This window comes from Choristoneura fumiferana, chromosome 27, assembly GCF_025370935.1.
Source record: "Choristoneura fumiferana chromosome 27, NRCan_CFum_1, whole genome shotgun sequence".
Classification (NCBI taxonomy): Eukaryota; Metazoa; Arthropoda; class Insecta; order Lepidoptera; family Tortricidae; genus Choristoneura; species Choristoneura fumiferana.
In genome coordinates this window covers 827,063-841,980 of record NC_133498.1, presented here as the reverse complement: position 1 = coordinate 841,980, position 14,918 = coordinate 827,063, and the positions used below count along the sequence as shown (strand labels likewise).

Below are 14,918 nucleotides of genomic sequence, written 5' to 3'. Positions count from 1 at the left end.
TTAATTATTAAAATAAATAAATAAAATATTACAAAAAAATACATTTATTGTATTATCACATTGTCATTCAACAGTTAGTCAAATTATATCATTCATTACAAATAGTTCGAACATAAAATATAAAACGCTAAAGTACAGTCGGTGCCCTAACATAAGTATTCATTTTTCTATGCAACTAGTATAAAAAGTGGATACATAGTTAGGGAACCGACCACATACAGGGTGACCGGTGCATCGTTCGTTCCGGCTTCCGGAACCAATATTTCCAAAAGGCATTTAAATCTGCCGTGCCGTGCTGATTGTGTTTTAACAGTTCATAAAAAGTATGCAGATTAATTGATGCCTGTTCAATACAGCGCCATCTACATTCATTTGCTGAACTAGATGGCTTGCTAATCAATGAATGGTCGATCGATGCCCGTTTACAACCATGCACATTAGTTCCAAAATAAAACACAATATGTGGTGGCGCTAGTATTGCACATCAATATACATAAGGTAGTTTAGTTTGTCTCTGTTCCATGGCATTCGGCCTAGAAATATAAAGTTCCAAAAAACCAAAAGTTCTCTCATTTTGGGCGCCCAATTTTACAATGCCAAATAGCCTTTTTTATGGTATTTCTTTCATAGACTTTTCCGTATAAAGGTGCGACCAAACCGCTGCTTAAAATACGGTGACGGCACGGAATCGCAGTGACGCAGCGTAGGCGCACCGTTTTCAACGCATGCTCTCCACATCGCTGCTTAAAATACAGAATCGCAGTGACGTGCCGTAAACTTTAGCCCCCTTATTCATAAACGACAATCAAACCTATTTTAGTTAAAATGCCGCTAAAATGCGTTTGTCCTTATCTGTCACTTCGACATTTGTATTTGTTAGAAATGGACAAAGCATTTGTTAGTTAACATAGGCTTGTTAAGTTTTATGAATAAGGGGGTAGGTCTTTACCGAACAAAAGTCGTGACGTTTACGGCACGTCACTGCGATTTCGTGACGTCACCTCACCGTTTTTTAAACAGCGGTTCGGTCGCACCTTAATAGGGAATATTACTGCAACAGCACTAGCAGGCACTAGCACAAAACCGTAAACAGTTTTTGAGTATCTTAAAATTTTGGAAATATATAGCTCTATCATTATACTATTGATGTAAATATTATGTTATTTTGTTACTAATAAATATATCATGATTTCTATAGGTACTAATTCTCTTTGGTCGTGATCTGTCATGGCGACAAAATATAAAGAGAACTGACGTTGTCATGGAGATTTGCGCTAGTGTCGCCCCCTGCGCAGAGCTTTGCCTAATGTGCCTCATTATATTTTATCCTCCGCCTTGTCACGATCGAATGGTTAGCCACCCCTGTTTTAATAGTCGTCTTACATAAAAAAAAACAAATGCGTATAAAATAAACCAAGAAATTAATTCGTTGTATCAAACTTTGTAACAATTACTGTGATTTTTATGACCTTGATTGTATTAATAAAGCATAATAAAACAATGACAAATTAAACAATATCTTAAAGTAAATAATCTCGATAATAAAACGAAAAACTTCTTGATCCCAAATTCATAAATTCCTTGATGGTTTCGAATGCAACAGAACCATCTATTTTTTTAACCACATTAATTGACATAATATATCATAATGGAATGAGATTTGTAATACTGTGTAACTATACGTATTATTCATTAAAAATGTTATACTACAAAATTGACAATAACAACAATAATCCAAAAAGGTAAACACTTTCAAAGCTAAATATCGCACTCCTAGATCAAGATTATAATATCAACTCAGAATAATAATTTAGATTTAGACTTCATTAAATTTCTGGAGGGTCTAAATGAAATGTCCACGGAAAGAACGTGTCTAGTCACCCAAGCAACTTTTGGAGTTATAGTTAAGCAACGGTTTGAAAGTTAGTAATCACGAACAATTACTATGGTTACCGCTTCTTTAACCTTTTCGACGCCAACGACTCATATATACGCACCGCAGGTTCCAGGGCAACGACCTATATATACGTTCATTACTTCAATCCAAAATCAACCTTCCTTCAATTGTGTTAAGGTTCAATTATAGACACTGCAATATAGAAGCTTGGCGTATGGGTGATGTCTTTTGTATTTGACGTGGCGGCGAAAAGGTTAAAAGTTAAAAACATATTTTATACCAGCCGTTACCGGCGACTCCGTCCGTGTAAATTTCGGTTTTCACTATCCCGCGGGAACTATGCAATTTTCTGGGATAAAAACTATTCTATGTCCTTCCCCGGGACTCAAACTATGTGTATACCGAATTTCATCGAAATCGGTTCAGCGGTTTAGACGTGATGAAGTTTAGTAACAAAAAATAAACTTTCGCATTTATTATATTAGTGGGATTGTTTTAAGATTATTTAATTCAACAGCAAGTCATAGTACTTTGCGAGCTCTACATTTTGTGATTAAAATCTCAATTAAAAAAGTGACGACATGTTCTTTCCGTGGACCCTTCAGATCAAAATGATGGATTACTTTTAGTTGATATACTCTTGACCTAGGAGCGCGTTCGTATGGGTCAAATCATGATATGAACCAGTGGCCGCATTGGCACCCAAAAACTTATTTTATCAAAATATTATGTAAATCAACGGAATTTACGTCTACCTTATTTTATTATATAAAAAAATATAACATAATATCAGTTTTAAAACTAACTTCAGTTTTAACTTTTGGCCCTCTGTATGGAGGCGATAGATCAAACTGATCTAGTTTTTATTATATCATTAAAAATATAACAATTATTTTTATTTCTGAACACAATTGATAACTTTTGTTATTGAGTATAGCTAACTAAGAAATTGTTTGAACGATCAAATTTACATGCGACGAAAAAAAAAAGCTTTATTTCAAAAGCGGTAAAACAGTTGCTTGTTCATATATTAATTTACAATTAATTACACTACAGCTTGAATTCATCGAAAAAAAAATACAAAAAGATATGCTATAGCCGGGGATCGAACCCGGATCCTTATTATTCCGTGATGTGCTTAGCCCATATAGCAGTCAGTGTTCTAGTTACATTATAATTAAAAAGAAACCGTAAAATAAATACAAAAATAGGGTAGTTTCATTTTGCAGATTAATAATTGGCAAGATAATTTCAAATAACATTGGCAAGAGTGATATAATGATAGGGACAAACAATCACGTTACAAATAGACTGTAGATCATACCATAAAAAAAAAAAGATCAAGGTATCAATGCAAGATAGCACTTTGTCTTTCAGTGAGTCAAAGAGTTAGTGCGCGAGTCAAAGAGTCGTTAACTCAAAGAGTCAGTGAGTCAAAGAGTCGTCGAGTCAGTGAACTATACTTCGTTTTTTTAGCAATAGAAAGAAGGTAAGCGATATCTTGACGTGTCTTTTTATTGAAAAACACTTTAAACATAATTCACAGCAAATATGCAACAATCAGCAAGGACATTATAATCATTTACATTCTTTTGGTAGTTATCATAAGTTATAGTTACTGTTTTTTTAAAAGCGTTTTTCAATATAAAGACTCGTCAAGATTGTTAAAAAAAACGAAGTATAGCGAGTCAAAAAGTCACGTGACTCAGAGTTAGCGCGTGAATCAAAGAGTCGAAGACTCAGAAAAGAGTTAGTGAGCGAGTCAAAGAGTCATTTAGTGAATTAGTCAAAGAGTCAGTTAGTAAGTCAAAGAGTCGTTTACTCAAAGAGTCAGTGCGAGAATCGAAGAGTCAATTAGTGCGTGAGGTCGTTGACTTAAAGTCAGGGAATCAAATCAAAGAGGCTGTTAGAGTAAGCCAAACAACACTAGTCCCATCAAGGACACTAATTCTCTCCTAAAGCGAGCAAAAATTGGGAACTCTTGATTTTTCCTGATTGAAAAACAGTCAATCAACTTTAGGGTCTGGAGATGACTCCTCAAGAGCTGAGTCAGCAGCACAGGCTCCTGGTCGGTTCTCCGTGGGCGATGCTGTCGATGCTCCAAGCTGGCAGTTCCACCTTGCCTGTGTGAGTCGCAGGATCGCTTGTTGGAGTACCTGTAATGTAATGTTGAGGTTCAGTAATGTATGGAACTATCTAGTAGTCTAGATATCTTAACACGTTCGGCCTCAGTGACACGACGTCTGTGACTTACTCCTTTGCCAGTGAGTGACACGTATTTGTGACTGCTGTGGGATATGCGCTATGTCTAGCGTATATAAGAGCTTAGTGGATCGCATTCGACTCCGGCAACGTTCCGCTAAGCCCTTACGCCATGCCAGCCTTTAGGAGATACGAATTATTTTGACACGACTTTATTACGTCTGTGACACGTATACGTGTCACTGGCATAGAAGTGACTGCTGTGGGATATGCTGGATCGCATTCAGCTCCGGCAACGTTCCGCTAAGCCCTTACGCCATGCCAGCCTTTAGGAGATACGAATTATTTTGACACGACTTTATTACGTCTGTGACACGTATACGTGTCACTGGCATAGAAGTGACTGCTGTGGGATATGCGTCGGCATAGCGTAAGAGCTTAGTGGATCGCATTCGGCTCCGGCAACGTTCCGGAGGTACGAATTATTTTGACACATGCGTGTCACTGGCATAGGAGTAAGAACTAAAAAGTCACAGACGTGTCACTGGCACTGGGATGTATTACGTCTGTAACACGTATACGTGTCACTGGCAAAGAAGTGACTGCTCTGGGATATGCGTAGGCATAGCGTAAGAGCTTAGTGGATCGTTGCCGGGGCCGAACATGTTAAGGGGCTGTTTCACCATCCATTGATTAGTGATAACTGGCGGTTAGGTGTGATGCCGTCTCTATTTGTTTTGTTCGAATAGACGGAGACGGCATCACATTTAACCGTCGGTTAACGCTAATCAATGGATGGTGAAACAGCCACTAAATCTTAAAAGTAGTCCGATTCAAAATTCCCAGTAAATGGGTCTCGACTGTTGAAATTTGAATTCCTTAACAGCGTTCTAGTCTATACTGTTTTTAACCCCCGACGCAAAGAGAGGGGTGATAGAATATGACGCCGATGTCTGTTGTCTGACTGTCTGTGCATCATGCCCTCAAGCAGATGGACCAATTTAGATGTGTTTTTAGACTTGAAAGCGAGTTTTCTTAGCTATTTTTGATTAAAATCGCTTCAACCGTTTTTGAGATATTGAACTTTGAAATTACAATGTTGGTTTTTCAACACCTAATTTGGTTACGTTTATTTCCTTATTGGTATCGAAAATACAAACTGAGACATGGATGCACAGAAAAACCAGAAAAAGAGACCAGCACCGGGAATCGAACCCAGGTCCTCAGCAATCCGTGCTGCGTGCTATAACCCCTACACCACTGCTGGACAGGAATCATCCATGCATCCATGCCTACGTTTGTATTTTCGATATGGTTTCACGGGATACCCGTAAAAGTAACAAATTTGGAGTTGAAATAAAAAATACAAAAACACTCCAAAAAACCAATCATAATTCCTTATTGGTTTTTTTAAGACTTGTTTTTTCTATGATATTTTTTTCAGAATAGTGAACATTACTGCAATTTTCTGCCATCAGAGTGCAGCACTAGCACAGACTGTTTAAGAATCTTAAATGTCCGTAGGATGCCATAATATCATATATATTTTTTTTTTATTTGACTGGATGGCAAACGAGCAAATGGGTCTCCTGATGGTAAGAGATCACCACCGCCCATAAACATCTGCAACACCAGGGGTATTGCAGACGCGTTGCCAACCTAGAGGCCTAAGATGGGATACCTCACGTGCCAGTAATTTCACCGGCTGTCTTACTCTCCACGCCGGAACACAACAGTGCAAGCACTGCTGCTTCACGGCAGGATTAGCGAGCAAGATGGTGGTAGCAATCCGGGCGGACCTTGCACAAGGTCCTACCACCTGCAATCATATTATTTCAATTATTTTTTTGGAAATATAGCTCTATCGTTACTATCGGTGTAAATAACATGTTATTTTGTTACTAAAAACTATGTCATGATTTCTATTGGTACTAATACTCTTTGATCATGATCCGTTATGGCGACAAAATATAAAGATAATACGGTATTTGACAACTCCTGATTTTGCCATATCTTAATATTATTATGAAAATATAGATATACAGACAGTGTTTAGCGAAGAGAAAACTTAAATCGGTTGAAAATTGGATTTATACTGAATTTTTGAAAAAACTATATAACTGTCTCTTTCTCAAACGCTTTTCTCTATGCAGCAAGTATGGCGCTACTGGCGTGTGACGTCACATGCCAGTATGACTTTCTCTGTCTAATCTTGAATTTCAAACCCTCATAACTTTGTTATTTGTAAAGGTAGCTTAAAAATTGTTTCTTTATTCGATAACAGGCATTGTGTAGTTTTAATTTATAAAACATATACAAAATAGTCAAATACCGTATTATGTCGCCCCCCGCGCAGAGCTTTGTTTAATATTTCCTGTTGATTTAACCTGACCTAAAACCTATGGCCAAAACTTGCCTGTCGGTATCCTTTCGTTGTCGCCGTCAGCGGAGTCGTACGAGCGCAGCGACGAGCCCAGCGCCGTGCTGGACACCTGCAACAGTGACGTCGCCGTGCTCAGGAACACCTGCTCTATGCCCTTAAAAAAAAGATAATAAAGTTGCACACCGTAACGCTCGTAGTCAGCTACAATGTGACACATGTCAATACGGGAATGACCGTAAAAGTAAAAATATTGGAATTGAAATAAAAAATACAAAAAGATTCCAAAAACACATGGCAATGTCAGTGATGTACCAGCTGCAATATAATTATCTACAGACTACAAGGCTGTAGGATTTTAGAGGTATTTCTTTTTATTTATTTATTTTGAAACGGGCTTTGTACAAATTTATCGCATTAGCCTATAGGGCAAAACATTAGATAACAAGAAAAAATATAAATTCACACAATAGACGTTAACTGAATCCTTGTCACTTCAGCCAAAAAGGAAAGAGGTAGTTACATAATTACTAAAAAAAAGGAGTATAAACAAAGAAGAAAGGATCGCGGGACACAGCGTTGGCGGGCCACTTTGCGGCCCGGGGCCACCCTTGATCTACAAACACTGCAAATGAAAATATAGCCAGCTACAATAATGCCGACGACAATATAGCTAGCTACAATATAGCTGACGACAATATAGCTAGCTACAATATAGCTGACGACAATATAGCTAGCTACAATATAGCTGACGACAATATAGCTAGCTACAATATAGCTGACGACAATATCGCTGACGACAATATAGCTAGCTACAATATAGCTGACGACAATATAGCTAGCTACAATATCGCTGACGACAATATAGCTAGCTACAATATAGCTGACGACAATATAGCTAGCTACAATATAGCTGACGACAATATAGCTAGCTACAATATAGCTGACGACAATATAGCTAGCTACAATATCGCAGATGACAATATAGCCAGCTACAATAGTCGTACTGCAGGGGCCACAATACCTGGTCATGCAGGGCGGATGTCTCGCAGTACTGCGCGCCGATGGCGGCCGCGTACTGTTTAGCCTCCGAGAGGGGGACGCTCCGGGCCTCATGTAGGTCGCATTTGTTGCCAACCAGCGCCAGCACCATTGGCTCTGGGACGTTGCTGGAATTGAAAAAAGTAGACATCTTAAAGCACTCGCTTACGCGTAGTTATAAAAGCACTGGTACGCCAAAAATTGTTTAAGTTTATTTTTGAATTATGCTAATGCGATTTTGAACATGAAACTACCGTGAGATTCACTCATATTAAATATAATGACCCGGATAACTCACGTCTTAAATCGAGTTTAGCTCGACATGTTTCGGGCTAATCCGTAGCCCTTCGTCTTCGGAGCAACGCGACTCAGCGGCTGCTGCAACACGCGCACAAACATGTCGAGCTAAACTCGATTTAAGACGTGAGTTATCCGGGTCATTATATTTAATATGCTAATGCGATTTTAAATATTCAGGAAAATGATAACAAACCTTTCATCCGTTCACATAGGTGCTCTTTTTGAGCATGTAGCTACAGTACTTTCATTGTAGCATGGTGCGGGTGACAGCTGTCAATATCACAAGACTCGAGTCAAAGTGTCTAAACTTGAGTCGATAAAACTAATAATTTAAAATCTTAATCATAACTAATGTCATCATTAATTAGATTATTACGCTAATTTTGATGAGTATATTAGTGAAATTCTAGGTTGGAATATTATTTGCCGCTTAAGTAAGGCTAAACGGAGTTTGTAAGAATATTCGTTACTTACCAATTAATAAGTACCGATATAACTCAAGATCCATTAGGTCCCATCACTTCCATCTGATTATGGTGACAGACTCGTTAAATTCAACCTCGATTCTCTGTCTCATCGACGTGATATCATTGACTTGGTAACACTGTATAAGATATTGCGTGGCGATCTCGATGGGAATCTGCTGGGGTGTATATGCTTTAGGGTTGGTACGAAGCGCACGCGAAACCAAAACTTGTTTGCTGTAGCAACTACTAACAATAATGTCAGCCACAATGCTCCCATACAACGAATGTGTCGTCTGTTTAATGCCCTAGGTCAAGACGTTGATATTTTTTACCAAACACTAGCCACATATACGCGAAAAATATCGTAGCAATGAAAATGTAGTTCTTAGTATTTAGTTTAAAAATTTGTGTGCATGAATGTTGAGTGCAATTGTAATTGTATTGTAGACACTGTAATTGTTTCCATTTATGTATGTTAATTTCCTCTGTGTTGTTTACAATATGTAATTGTACCGAATCAAATAAATAAATAAACGAGTCTAGTGTTACGTTTCTTCACTTAATTGTGCTTTGAATTTTATTAATTGACTATAAAAATCTGATAGGTTAAATTTATTTCGTATAACATAATTAATTTTGTAATTGGCTTACTGTGTGTATTGTTATCTTTAATCTGTATGTCTTAAGCTGTTGGTTCTCCAGAATAAATAAATAAATAAAGTAAAATAAAACATAGTTTTTTTTTGTTCAAATATTTTACGCCAGTCATATTCAGGCTACAACTGAAATATACTTACATATATATTTAGACCGCAGCAATTTTTTTTGAGTAAAACGAAACGGTGCATTTTCCACCCGCACCATGCTAGAATGAAAGTACTGTAGAGGGCCAGACTCTGCATATGTCATTGGATCAAAGCATTTCCATTTTCCATTGCGATTTCTTTTTCCTTTTTTTTTCTGTCAGTCTGTCAACGTGCTTATGGTCTCACCTCTGCAGCTCCTTGACCCAACTCTTGACGGCGACGAAGCTGCCGACGCTGGTAATGTCATAAACTAAGAGGGCTGCGTTAGCGTTCCTGTAGTACATGGGAGCCATGGATCGGAACCGCTCCTGGCCCGCTGTGTCCCATACCTAGAAATCATATTAAGATAATTTGTAGTCATGTAATAGTCACAAAGCGAGTGCTTTTACTCGAGGCTTCAGTCGTTTGTTGTTGTAGTGTTTGACTATTGGATAGGCCAGTGGTTTTTTTTTTTTTTCTGTTTTTTTTTTGAGGCTTAAGTGCACCAGTGTGACTATGCCAGCCTCATTGAAAGACTCGATGTCCACATTCATCAAACACTCCTATTGCGATATCCAGATTATCTGGCTGCAAAGGAGTGCTTGATGAACCTGTAAATTCGTACGGCACGGACAACTCAAAATAGCATTCACTGCACCATTGAACAGGTCCAAATCACTCAACCACCTCTCGCGGATATCCTTCGTCAATACACACTCCACCAAAAAATGTATTAAGTCCTCAATCTTATTACAATCCGTGCACATGGGGCATTGAACTACTTTCGTCAAATTTGAAAATTTATTCAATGGAACATGTCCTGACCGCACTCGAAACGCCCACACAAGTAAATCCCTGGGGAGGCTGGCACAATCGAACCAGGGCACCCTGAAAATTTTGTTCTGTATTGTGTTTAAGAACCAGAGGCCAGTGGTTTAAGAACATGGCTATGAAGCTTAAAGTCTCTGTCCCGGGTTTTATCCAAAGTCAAACTCACAACATTTATTGACATAAAAAAACACACTACATCACAACAAAAACACAGTAACATCATAAATAGAAGAAGAAAGAAAAGTTAGAGACGTTGCGCTGTAGTGTATCCCTAAGTCAGATATTTGTATGAAAAATATGAATGTTTGTTCTTGAGTCTTCAGTGTTTAATATACAGGGTGGCCCATTTAGATGTTAGGAACCACGTCATCGATTTTAATAACAAGAAAAACTGCATTCATACATTTAAGAAAACTTGTACTTAATTCAGGAATCAAACCCGGACGTTTTGAAAAATAAAACTTACATTATTAAAAAATATGAAAATAATGCAGTTTATTCATTCTCAGATATCGTGTTTCACAATAACATTTATTGCTTACTATTTTTTTTATAATTAATAAATAATAAATATCACGGGACAATTCACACCAATTGACCTAGTCCCAAAGTAAGCTTAGCAAAGCTTGTGTTATGGGTACTAAGCAACGGATAAATAAATGTACGTAATGTCGGATAATTAAACCTGACAATAACAAACACAACAAAAAAATAATTACCGAAATCGGTCCAGCCGTTACCGAGTTTTGCACTTAGCAACACATTTTACGATTCATTTTTATTTATACAGAAGATGACCTACACTATCGATATCCAAATAGAAATAATGTAAGTTTTTTTTTTCAAAATGACCTGGTTCGATTCCTGTACGTACTGAGAACAAGTTTTTTTTTTTTTTATGAATGCAGTTTTTCTTGTTACTAAAATCGATGACATGGTTCCTAAGAACAGATCTTCGTATGTCTTATAGTTTCAGGCTGTCCCATACTGACCGATCTAAATGGGCCACCCTGTTTGTTTATCCATTGCCTAGTACCCATAACACAAGCTTTGCTTAGTTTGGGACTAGGTCAATTTATTGGTGTCAAGTGTTCCTGACATACATCAAAAAAATCTTGGGATACTCACTCATTATTCCCGGACACATTTGATGTTTCGACTCAGTAGTAATATCCCTATTCAATTGTATTTTTTTATCTATTATTTTACAATAAATGTGACTATGTCCCCTCATAAATAAATAAATATCACGGGACAATTCACACCAATTGACCTAGTCCCAAAGTAAGCTTAGCAAAGCTTGTGTTATGGGTACTAAGCAACGGATAAATATAATTATATAGATAGATACATACTTAAATACATATCAAACACCCAAGACCCGAGAACAAACATTCATATTTTCATACAAATATCTGCCCCGACACGGGAATCGAACCCGGGACCTCAAGTTTCGTAATCAGGTTCTCTAACCACTAGGCCATCTGGTCGTCATGGGGAGCCTCAGATATGTACACCACACTACAGATATTTATTACACTCTCCCTTGCACTGAAACCACGTCTGTGGATGCAAAGACCTGTCTAATAAACCTGTAAATCAGCATTGCTTCTTCTGAAAGTGGTTGACTCAGAATCACATTTACACCTCCATTGAACAAGCCCATACCATCCAAGAACCTGTCTCTAATGTCCTTATTCTGATCACATTCCAAAAGAAAATGAATAAGGTCTTCAGTCTTATTACAACCTATACACAAAGGTGATTGTACAACTCTCATCCAATTCAAAAAACAGTTTAGTGGCTTAGTGGAATGTTTATTTACATTTAATAGAAATACGTACCATGTATAACTTTCTGCTGTCTATCTATTGTTCTTTGGATACAGCAGTGACGGACAGACGGACTGACAAACAGACAATGTAGTGACAGTAACAGGGTTCCGTTTGCCCCCATTTGGGTTATGGAACCCTAAAAATGAGGTGGCAACACCATCCTAATGTTATTTCAAACACTAACCTGTAATTTGATCCTGGCCCCATCCACATTGATGTTGCAGGTGAAGAACGAAGCGCCAATGGTCGGAGATATGTGCTTCGAGAACATCTTTCCTATGTAACGGACCACCAGGCTCGTTTTGCCCACTCCTGGAAAGTATGTCACGAAATTATATAACAAATCAGGGGGGCTACTACGGAATTTTAAAATCGAAGTTCATATGGTACTGTCCCTCTCACTCTCGTATTAAATAATACTAGAATCACCGGGATGGCACAATACGAAGTTCTAATTTTGCACTTCATAGTATAGGGCCAGTACAATCTCATTAGCAACGTCATCATATGAGCCATAGGTCGTCCACTGTTGGACATAGGGGGTCATCGATAAAGTACGATAAAGTATGTCACATCAATTTTGATATTTTTCGTTTTGTTCCGTGTCACAAACCGCCTGACCCCTCCCCCCTAAATGTGTGACGTAATTTATGGACGATCCCCCCCTCCAATCTTCCATCATCCAATTTATAATATTAAGGAGGAATTAGTCAGTGATTCTAGCATATTCTAGTTTGTGACTAGGGTTGTCAGCCCTGCTATAAAATATAGTATTGTACAGTCACCTGAAGTAATATCTGTCACAGTGGAGCGTGTAAAAATATCTGACACATCTTACTGGCCCTAGAAATAAGAGTTGTATCACGCATTTGCGCATGTTTTCTTGTGTCAGATATTGGTGCTGGCGACTGTATGTAGCATTTTTTGTCTATATATCGATATTTTGTGTCTGTTCATGTTCTATAGCTTGGTGAGATACTTCACATCTGATGGCGACTGTATATAGCAGAGTGGGGAGGGGAGGAGGTGGCAGGAACAGATTTTTCGCTCAGTGGCTTTAGTTACAATCAAGGGTATTTAACCTTTAATTGCCAATACGTACATGCCTGTGTTGCCACCTACACCAAAACTATACAACATTTTGTCTTAATTATAAGACTGTGGCCAAATGAGCGGGGTAATTTGTGTCTTATAATTCAGACAATGGCGGTTAAAGGGATAATGCATTTGTTTTTATTATGACATGGAGCAAAACCCAATGGTTCATCATCCCAGCCTATATACGTCCCACTGAAGGGCACAGGCCTCCCCTCAGAATGAGAGGGCTTGGGCCATAGTTCCCACGCGGGCCCAATGCGGATTGGGAACTTCACACACACCATTGAATTGCTTCGCAGGTTTGTGCAGGTTTTCTCACGATGTTTTCCTTCACCGCAAAGCTCGTGGTAAATTTCAAATGTAACTCCGCACATGAATTTCGAAAAACTCAGAGGTGCGAGCCGGGGTTTAAACCCACGACCCTCTGCTTGAGAAGCGATGGGTCAAACCACTAGGCCACCACGGCTTACAAACCCCACCCAATGGTTACTATGTGTGTTATGACTAGAATTATGTGTGCATTGTCTGCCCTTTGATAAAAGAGTAAGCTTGTGTTTTGAAGACCCCTGGACTCCGGTCTGGAAATATAGGCACTGCGAGGTGTGTTAAGTATGGCTGCCGACTGGGTCCAGGATATAATCAGAAGTTGTTGAATCAAAAGCCAATTGACAAGGATACCTATCCTCTTGTGTATTTAAAAAAAGTCATTTAATCCTGTGAGAACCACATCAAAATTTGAATATCATATATTTGAATATCGTATATGGCTACTAGAAAGCAGGAAAACCAAAAAGTCGTTTCTGGGTTTTATATACCAATTTTTTTTTAAATATTACCAAAAGACAAAATACAAATCACAATGGATTCAAATTAAAAATCTAGGGTAAGGAGAAAATTAATAATCAGAGGACAGGAACGTTTACAAAAAATGAGGCATTTTTGATCGTGCGAAAAATTTGCGAGTGCGAGTTTCGTTAGAACGTTGTTGGCAATGTAACGCAAAATGAGGCTTTCCGGTGTGATCTTGCCATATAAATCGCAATATCGCAATACACGCACAAACAACGCGGAAGTTCAAATTGTAAATTAATAGATTAGGCAGCAATAAAAATGATAATTTTACATCTAAAAATAAACTTAACAATCCATGAACTAAGGTGTATAATTTGTTGTAGGCGTAATACAAGGCGAAGGAAAAGATGAACTGACAGCTACGATTAAAAAAAAAGTTTCGTAAATGTCAAATTCTTCCAACCGGTTTCCTAAATAAAATTACGACATTCCTAAACAAGTCAGGATTTTCTCAACGTATTTTCATAGACACTAGCAAACATTACGGAATACAATTAACTTTCAGCATAATAAGTTATATCATAACACATCAGTGTAAAAAACGTACCTTGAGCTCCTAAAACAACTATTTTTGCTTCCACAACCTTCATTTTTGTTATTATAAAGTACTAGAACATTATCACAGGCACTATTAGTGTGTATTTCACATTGTTGTTAACTGGATAAAGAGAAATAATATAAAAATTGAGAAATAATAACAAAAACTGTTCCTCCGATGAAGTTTGTTTGTAACTTAATTTAACCGAATAATTTCAATAGTCGATTAGTTGTCAGTCAGAAATGTCAAGTTCGAGTTGCTACCTGAAAAGGGGTTCTGTCCGTGTAGACGTGTTCAATGAAGCGCTTAAAAATAATAGCTTTTTTTACACACAACATTTTAACTATTTCCATATTGGAAAATAAAGAACAAACATTAGACGCCAGATTTAAGCGAAAAATTAAACTTAGTTGATTGCTTTTTAGAAGTAGAGGTTCATTATGTATGTTTATATTATATTAGATAAGATGATTTATTGATAAAAACAAACATAATAAAACATAATTAAACTATAGACAGAAAATTTGGCCTAAATCGCCGTCAATGGGTAAGGTGCCCAGAAGGCTGGCCGTATTTCCTCGTTGTATAGCGATACTTATACGCTGTGCGAAATAGTGGCCAGCCCTCTGGTCGCCCGAGGCCTATTATTCATTTGAGTCCTATTAATGTTGTTACTTTTACAAATCAATTAA

The 14,918-nt window shown here is 37.8% G+C and overlaps 1 protein-coding gene across 1 annotated transcript; it reads right to left on the bottom strand.

Annotated features, from left to right (window-relative positions):
- Window positions 1-2,674: 2,674 nt before the first annotated feature.
- On the bottom strand, window positions 2,675-14,436 carry RabX1 (RAS oncogene family member RabX1). Its single transcript, XM_074108643.1, has 6 exons — window positions 14,236-14,436; window positions 11,923-12,050; window positions 9,280-9,422; window positions 7,504-7,648; window positions 6,516-6,636; window positions 2,675-4,053 (listed from the first exon to the last, which is right to left on the bottom strand). Exons 1-6 carry the CDS (start codon window positions 14,276-14,278, stop codon window positions 3,947-3,949), a joined length of 687 nt encoding a protein of 228 aa, XP_073964744.1. The 5' UTR covers window positions 14,279-14,436; the 3' UTR covers window positions 2,675-3,946.
- Window positions 14,437-14,918: the final 482 nt, after the last annotated feature.

What these genes read in the sequence shown, in the direction of transcription:
- RabX1 (XM_074108643.1), bottom strand. Translation starts at nt 14,278, where the DNA reads ATGAAGGTTGTGGAAGCAAAAATAGTTGTTTTAGGAGCTCAAG. An exon ending in AGTTGTTTTAGGAGCTCAAG is followed by an intron (nt 12,051 to 14,235) that starts GTACGTTTTTTA and finishes CATACTTTCCAG; the next exon opens with GAGTGGGCAAAACGAGCCTG. An exon ending in CATCCGCCCTGCATGACCAG is followed by an intron (nt 6,637 to 7,503) that starts GTATTGTGGCCC and finishes CTTTTTTTTAAG; the next exon opens with GGCATAGAGCAGGTGTTCCT.